The 8,418-nt window shown below is 46.1% G+C and overlaps 1 protein-coding gene across 1 annotated transcript in view; it reads right to left on the bottom strand.

Moving 5' to 3' along the window:
- Nucleotides 1-497: 497 nt before the first annotated feature.
- TTC23 (tetratricopeptide repeat domain 23) overlaps nucleotides 498-8,418 on the bottom strand; it is a 57,181-nt gene continuing 49,260 nt past the window's right edge. The window contains exons 10-11 of the mRNA XM_019726663.3: nucleotides 1,936-2,018; nucleotides 498-1,078 (exon numbers count right to left, since the gene is read on the bottom strand). Coding sequence (XP_019582222.3) covers nucleotides 988-1,078; nucleotides 1,936-2,018 — 174 coding nt within the window. The 3' untranslated portion in view covers nucleotides 498-987. The remainder of the gene's footprint in view (nucleotides 1,079-1,935; nucleotides 2,019-8,418) is intronic.

Genomic DNA, 8,418 nt, shown 5'->3' with positions numbered 1-8,418 from the left:
GGGAGAGCAGGGGGCCTAGGGCTGTGCCAACTCAAGAACGGAGCTGCAGGGTGGCAGCCATGTGTGTCTTGCCTGGAGCGGAGGCCACAGAGGAAACAGCTGGGAGTCAGCGTCCTTCCCGAGGTACCTGCTCTGGGCCAGCCTCACGCCGGGTCATCTCCATTCGCTTGTACCTGCCTCCCCTGACCTCTAGGCCCAGTCAGGTTCACTTATCACCTACCTTGTTTTACTCGGCTCTTTCCCTCGTGCCATCAGTTAATTCCACCATTATATGTTCAATAACGAGCATCCATGTCGGGTGGCAAGCTCTGAGAGGGTGGGGACAGCGTGTCTTAGTGTGTCCCCAGTTCTTAGCGCGCGCCTGGTACACACCTGGGTGCTCAACCGGGTCTGAAGAGTGAGTGACACACGGGTGAAGGGGGCTTCCTCCGTGTCCCCTCTTCCAGTCTCTGAGGAACCTTGAGCGTCATTTTAAAAGCACATACCGACCCCAGCACTTACGAGTTTCCTTTTGTTAGCATTTTATTCTCAATCCCTATTACTTTCCTATAAGAAAGGGCCTTTCCCAGGATTTGATTGCTCCCAGTCTGGCTCCAGACCTGTCCTGTGAGGGGCTATCCAAGGCCAGTCAGGTGTTGAGTCTATTTTCCTGCACAGGAAGCGCTGAACTTTTGAAGAGAAGCTTTTCGGCTACAGTATTGCTGATTGTTGGCAAAAAACCCCACTTGGGTGGTAAAAAGGAAAAGGTTACATAGAAGTACCAGATGACCCTGAAAGGGCATCCACGGTCAAAATGTGGCCCCCGGGAGGCGTATGGTGTCACTGTCGCGTGTGGGAGCAAACAATTGGCCTTGGAAACCTGTACAATGGCTGCTGAGTTCCATCTTCTAACTGGAGAGAGATTTATACAGCTCCCTCAACGTCAGCACCCAGGCATGCCCAAGGCTGTGTTTCGGCGTGGGGCGGGGTCAGTCTGCTGCCTGCAGCCTAGCTTTTCCCAGCAGTGTGCTGGGCCACGCCGGTGCAGGCCGGTTTGGCTTTCGGGGGCTGCCTCGGCTTTCCAGCCATCTCAGGGGCCCTGCAAACAAACAGAAGGTGGGTGAGTGTGGCGCCCCACAGGCCCCTGCCCGGTTTCCCCCTAGCCTTAGGGGCTTCTGTGAAGACAAGCCCAGCAGTTGCCAAGCTACATTTCACGGAGGAGCCTCAGGACCGGACGTAAATGGGAGGAGAATTGTGGCACAGGAACGTAAAACAAGGTTTTTCTCCTGCTTTCTAACTCCTGGTGACCTTTCTCGCCCAGCTGGGAAGACCAACCCTTAGCTGGCTCAGTGGGCAGAACAAGAGCAGAAAGGTTGGGCTGGAGGCCTTGGCGGCTCATTTGCCCAGGGATAAGGGGCCGGGGGCCACAAGGGGGGCTCTGGGACAGTGCCCCCTGCTGGCTTCCATGAGCATGGACTTGGCAGTCAGCTTGTGGGCTCAGGGGGTGGGGTGGGGTGGGGGGCTCTGTGAGGTGAGGCACCTCCCCAGCAGAGTATAGGGTGCAGAGGCTGAGAAAAACGTGGGGCCAACCTTCAAGGTGAAGTCAAAGGGCTCTCGGTTTCCTGTCCCTACGGGTAACCCCAGACTGAAGGAAGCCCGAGGCAGCGCTCTGTGCCCTAGTCCCCCAGGAGGACCGGGTAACATGCAGGCAGCTGGCCTGCGGGAAGACGAATCCCAGCATGCAGGTCTGACATCATTCAAGAGCTAGTTTCTTCTTACTCTCAGTGCAAGGAAGACATTTTGCAACTGGGTTTTCAAAGAAACAGGTCTTGCATAGTGTATGAGTTAATGGGAAGTCAGTTAGTAAAGCTTTCATTGGAAAGTTCCACAGAACCTTCCAGAACCAGTTTCCTTGGAGATTCTGAATGGCAAACAGGGCGGGAAAGGCCAACTCACTTGAACAAGACGTCCATGGACTGCTGGGTGGCCAGTGTCCTCTTGTCCTGCGGTCCGTATAAGAGGGTTTGAATCTGAAGACACTGCAGAACATCAAGGAGCGACCAGGAGGTTACGGAAATGTCACTGAGAGCATTTTGCAGGCATACAAGTCTCGCCTGAAGGCGAGGAAGGATGCTTCATTCACAGACCCCCGCTATGATGCAATTAGTGCCTTCTCAGGGTTTCTCCTGGGGACAGTCTGCCCTTCAATTTGGATGCTCTGAGGGAGCCCAGAAACAAATGTACCGTTTCAGCAGTATTTTTTAGAACTCTGTAAACTACCTGCACGCAAAAGTATGTTTAAATGAAAATTAAAAATAAAAACTAATTTATAAGAGAGACGTGGAATAGACAAATTCATAGAGAAAGAGAGTAGAATAGTGATTATCGGGCTGGAGGGAAGGGGGAAGGGAGAGTTAGTATTTCATGGGTACAGAGTTTCAGTGTGGGATGATGGAAAGTTCTGGAGATGTATAGTCATCATGGTTGCACCACAACACAAATGTACTTAATGCCACTGAACTGTACACTTAAAAATGGATAAGATAACATAAGTAAATTTTATGTATATTTTACCACAATAAAAAAATTTATGGGGTGGCCAGATGGCTCAGTTAGAGCACCAGCTCTGAACAGCAGGGTTGCGGGTTCGATTCCCTCATGGGATGGTGGGCAGTCCCCCGCCGCAACTAAAGATTGAAAACGGCGACTGGACTTGGAGCTGAGCTGCGCCCTCCACAACTAGACTTAAGGACAACGACTTGGAGATGACGGGCCCTGGAGAAACACACTGTTCCCCAATATTCCCCAATAAAAATTAAAAAAAAAATTTAACAGAAGGATCATTAAAAATAAATAAAATAAAGGCGAGAACATTGATACTAACCAGAGGATGGTCTCTAGTTTCTATTTTCAAGTGACCCTGGCTCCAGCCCAGACAAGTTTGTTTTTTAATAGTTTTGTTTTTGTAAACAAATTTTTTTATTGTATATGAGCTTTCTATATATTCATTACTACACAGTAATTTCTTAGGAACTAATTTACTTAGGTGTTAAATATTCAGCTTATGCGTTATCCAGGGCTAACTTTGGCTTGATTTCTCCCTTCTGCTTATTGTTCTGCCATTTGATTACTTGTGCCTGGTGAAGGCAAACTCAAGGAAAGGCTAACGATTCGATGTGTGCCCAAAACGGCCAAAATAATTTTGAAGAAGAATGAAATGGAGGAAACTGCTTTCCTGTCAACGACTTTATAAAACTTTGGTAATTAAGACTGTGTGGTTTTTATCCAGGGACAGACAAATAGACCAATGGAACATGGCCGAGAGCCCAACACTTGGGCCGTAAGGGTCAGTGTGGAAGAGCTGAACTAAGTCAATGAATGGAACTGGGATCTTTGGTTTTCCAAAGGGAAGAAAGTAGACCCCTGCCCCATACCAAACACAAAAATCAACCCCAGACTGATTGAAGAACTAAATGTGAAATCAAAACTTGGAACTTTTAGACGAAAATACCTATGATCTTGAGGTATTTCTTGGATGAGATCTGAACTGACCAAAAGACTGACAAAATTTAACTATATTACAATGCAAATCATCTGTGCACCAAAATTCACCTCAAACAAAGTATACAACGACAGACTAGATTGAGGAAAAATGTTTGCACACAACTGAGAAAGGATTAGCATTTAGAATACGTAAAGAACTCCTACAAGGTAATGAGAAAAACAAAAACCACCTCCCGAAAGAAAAATGATCAAAAGATATAAAAGGATTATTCAAGAAGTTGAAAAAGGAATGGCAATTGTCACCCCAACACATTTAAAAACAAAACAAAACAACAACAACAACAACTACAAAATAAAAAAAAAGGAATGGCTGATAAACATCCTAATCTCACTAGTAACCAGAAATGTAAATTAACACTTCTATGAGGTTGCCCTTCACCGATCGAATTGCAGAAATTACAGTCTGATCATGGGAAAATCAAGCTTTGTCAAGGATTTGAATGAACAAGAAGTCTTTTGTATATTGAGAGTGAGTGTTCAAGTTCCACAAAGTAGTTGTGGAGCAATTTGGCGGTCTTTAGTCATTGAGAAGTAAATTGTGATGTACGTACGTATTGTATTTGTGGGATATACAAATTTTTGATATATGTGTGTCCACATAGATGAATCTCATGACTATAGAGAGGAAAAAGCAAATTGCAGATGAGTTCATTATATATCTATACCGGGGTGCCAAAAAAATGTATACACATGACTTGTATTCATCTTTTATTATCAGTATATATTGAGTATTACAATTTTAATAGGTTTCTTTTTTCTTAAAATGTGTATACATTTTTTTGGCACCCTCTGTGTGTGTGTGTGTGTGTGTGTGTGTGTGTGTGTGTGTATACATATGTGTGTGTGTGTGTGTGTTTACAAAACATGTCAAACAAAACCACAGTAAAATAATAAAGCATGGGAATGATATCAAATTCAGGATAGTAGTGAATCTGGGGATGGGATGGGGAGGGGTACAGAAAGGACTTCATATGGGTCATGTTTTATTTCTTATGTTAAATAGTGACTCAGAGGTATTTGTTGTTTTAATCATACTTTTCTACATATCTGAAGTATTTCATAATATATTTTTAAAAGATTGAATTTGTTTTTCTACATGGTAACAGGTTGAGTTAAAAAAACAAAGTGTGAGAGTTTGGGGACCTAGTACTGATGACTGACTGTTTATTCATTATGATCTGCCACCCGGTTTTACGCCTTCGAGAAAATTAAAATGCAAGCAGCCAAATGCTTTGTCTTTATGAGCTGTGGAAAATTTCAAAATTGTCTGAATGTTTGGTTCAATCTAAAGAATTGAGAATATGATGGTGGAATCTGAGAATGTGGTTGCGTTTTGGAGGAAAGAAATATTATTAGATAAGAATATGACAGGATTTTTTTTTTTTAATGACAGAAGAATATTTGCTGTTTCTTAGTTGAATTATATAGCACCAAGAGCTAGTAAACTTTTTTCCGTTATCCTATTTGGTACATAACCCACCTTTTGCAAAGGCAAGGATCCCGGCCCCTCTGCCCAGCAAGTACCACCTTGGAAATTTAGGACCCTTCAGAAGGTCTTTGTGGCTTTGAGGGGAGTGGATGGGGACGCGTCCCAGCAGCTACGACACATGATGACAACAGTGCTCCTCTCCTGCTTGGCTCACAGCTATAGGAAGCCTGGGTACGGCTGTTCATTGAGGTGGTAAAGCTTACTCCCCTCGGGGCCTGGCCGAACAGGTGCGCAGTAAGGACAGCAAACAAGAAGCAAGCGTGCTTTCCCCTCATTCACGCCAGTCAGTGAGCGGCCTCTCTCCAGGATTAACACTTGTTGCCAGTACAGACTTCATTTTCTCCTGCATGGCCAGAAATACCTCCACTCCGTGTGACAGATCAGATCAGCTCTCTTAAACCTACCTGAACTCCCCTGTTTATGTATTTACGATTGCCTCCGATACAGATCATTGTGAGACGAGATGATATCCACATGCTTGGTTGGTGTTAATTCATTCACTGCGACATTACAGAATTTTACTGACATTATAGCAATTGTTTGAGACAGCCTGAGGTCTCAGTTCACCCCGCCTTAACAGCTAGCCTCCAACATCTAAAACCCGGGAGGAATTTCCATTCCACTCCATTGGTTACTGAAGCTTGTTCTCCCTCATTCATTAGGGAGAGAGATACAATTAACAGAGTACGCATGGGTTCCTGAGATGAAGGAGAAGGCAATGGATAGTGCTTATACAAATTCTTACTGGTTCGACTAACCACCTCCTCGCCTGACCTTGTGTGTTACATTAGTAGGAAGAGTGGAGTTAGCAGAGAAGGTCGCAGTTGGATAAAGTCACCCTTTTCAATCATCAAGCCCAGAGAGATGTGAGCCCATCCCCCCCCTCCGATCCTTAGATGCCAATCAAGATTCTTCTCTTCCTGGTATTAATAGATTCTTTAAAAAAAAAAAAAAGGCTACTTAGCTTCACTAAGGAGATTCACTCAAAACTCTAGTGGGAGTGAGAAGAGATGCTAAGGGCTGTCAACTCAGAGAGAGAAAGTCCCTCCGCCCCTCTTGGGATGACAACGCCCAGGGAGGTCACAGAGGGCACCAAGACAGGCAAAAGTGGTTCATTCGGTAACTGAAATGGTCTTTAAGAGATGTCTTTCTTAAAAAGCAAAATAACCCGTTATTGACTTTGACTAGAAAATGTTTCACAGAGCTGTATATTTATCTAAGACACGTGAATTGAATTTTCCAATACTCTGCTGCTCTTAGCTACATTTGCTGAAGCAGTTTGGTGTGAAGTGGGTACTTTGGTTAAACACTTTGCAGAGCTAAGGAAAGAATTCCCCAGCCTCGGCAGGAGAACACACTCCACCGTACTGAGGGGATTCTGTGTTCTCCAGATCCTTCCAAGGAGGCCAGCGCTCTCGTTGGAAATCAGCCTCCAAAGGCTGTTTCTCACTTTTCTGTAAGTGGGCAAAAACTTGTAATTCTGAGTATCCACATGACTTTTAGGGAACCATTTCACTGCTGTGTATAACTCCCTTCAATTTGATTTGCAGAGGTTTCCCTCATGCTATTGTATTTTGTCTTTACATGAAACAAAAAACAAAGCCAGAGAAAGGTAGGTTTTTAAAAAACTATTCTAATCACGAGTCTGCCTCACACATACTATCTGCTGCTAGCATATGTCCATGGAGGAGAGATTACCCAGAAACTCATGAACTGGGCTTCTGTTTTTGTGTCAATTCTCAAGGCCAGTATTAAAAATAGAGGCTGTCAGAACCTCAAATCTATGAAAGTGTGAAATGTCTTACATGTTTAGAAAAACACAAATACACTTTCATTTACTAATCTTTACAAGGCAGGCAGAAATGATGACCTAAATGATGAACTTGGGGGAACTGAAAGGACAAACCCAAACGCAATCCATTACATGACATTTTCCTACAGGAACAGTCATGCACGGGTGGGGCTTGCTTTTCCTACGCTGCTCAGAAGCCAGCCTCGTCCTGGCTGGAGCCACAGCTTCTGCCATTTCCACTCATTCCTGCAGCAGGTGTCTGCTGAGCCCCTGCAATTTGCTAACCCATGCCCACGCCAGTGACAGGGCAGAGAATGGGCAGATGTGGGCCTTACTCTCAGGAGGCTTCCAATGCAGTGGGGGAGCTAGACTCTTAAAAATATGCAGACAAACATGTCATAACAACGCGTGATAAGAGTTATGGAAAAAGAACATGGGACTATGAGGGAATAAAACCGGGTGTCTGTCGTGGTTCAGTGTACTGGCGTCATTGGCGGCCTTTGTGAGGTGCCTGCAGGATGGGGAGTCAGCCAGGTGAAGAGCACCAGGGTGGGGAAGGTGGTGGGGTTCCAGGCAGGAGCACACCCTGCATATCTCTCTCTCTCTCTCTCTCTCTCTCACACACACACACACACACACACACACACACACACACACACAGCTGCTACTCCCTTACCTGGAGGGTCACTCATTCTGAGCCCCAAGGACTGCCGCACAGGTGGGGAGGAAGGCTCCCATGAGAGAAATACAGGTAAGATGGGAACAGGGGCCCTGGGCAGAGGAAGGAAATGGGAGATGAGGGAGAAAGGAGGGGAGGCCCAGGAACTGCCACTCATGGAGCGGCTCGGGGCAGCTCATCTGGAAAGCTCTCCCTGAGTACCTGTCTACTGAGTCCCAGCCTGGGAAGTGTGGATGGCATCCGTGGCTCCCTCACTCCTCACCTCTGAGTTGCCAAGTGCCGTGGGTCCTATATCCTTATCGACATCCCTTGACTCCCCCACGACTTTGCTTCATCCCCTGGCCACTGTCTGGGAGCAAGCTACCATCACCTCTCTCCAGGACAACTGGAACACAAACGTTTAGAACATAGAGGCATTACCAGGACTGGCTGTGGAGGGGGAACCCTGCTGTGCCCCCACAGGTACATGAAGGCTTTGCTTTGATTAGGTTGGTGCAAAAGTAACTGTGGTTTACAAGGTTAAAAATCATTGCAAAAAAACCATCATTCCTTTTGCACCAACCGAACAGAGCGGCTAGCCAGCTTTTCGTATAAAAGCTGGAACTCGCCTATTTCTGAGTCAGACAGAGGAAGAGATCCAGACCCTCTGAAAACGAAGCCTTGGCGCTGCCTTTCCTGGCGCATTTCCCTCCTGCTCTGGAGCATGGCCATCTTGTTGGGTCCTCCCTGAGTGGGTGGCGTCTGTACCAGCCATCCTGCCATCGCTCTGCCCACTTGTTTAAGGTCACACTGAATTTATGTGGTAGGAGGTTCGCCTTTCCCGACACCCCTGGCCATCCACCCATAAACTCACTGTTCTGCCTCCAGCAAGGCTCTGACAAATCGCCAGAGAGTCTCCGGCCGGGACGGTCTGTC

Source organism: Rhinolophus sinicus, chromosome 13 (assembly GCF_057876585.1).
Source record: "Rhinolophus sinicus isolate RSI-liver-muscle chromosome 13, RSI-T2T, whole genome shotgun sequence".
NCBI classification, from domain to species: domain Eukaryota; kingdom Metazoa; phylum Chordata; class Mammalia; order Chiroptera; family Rhinolophidae; genus Rhinolophus; species Rhinolophus sinicus.
This window is presented reverse-complemented; position numbering and strand designations above follow the sequence as displayed.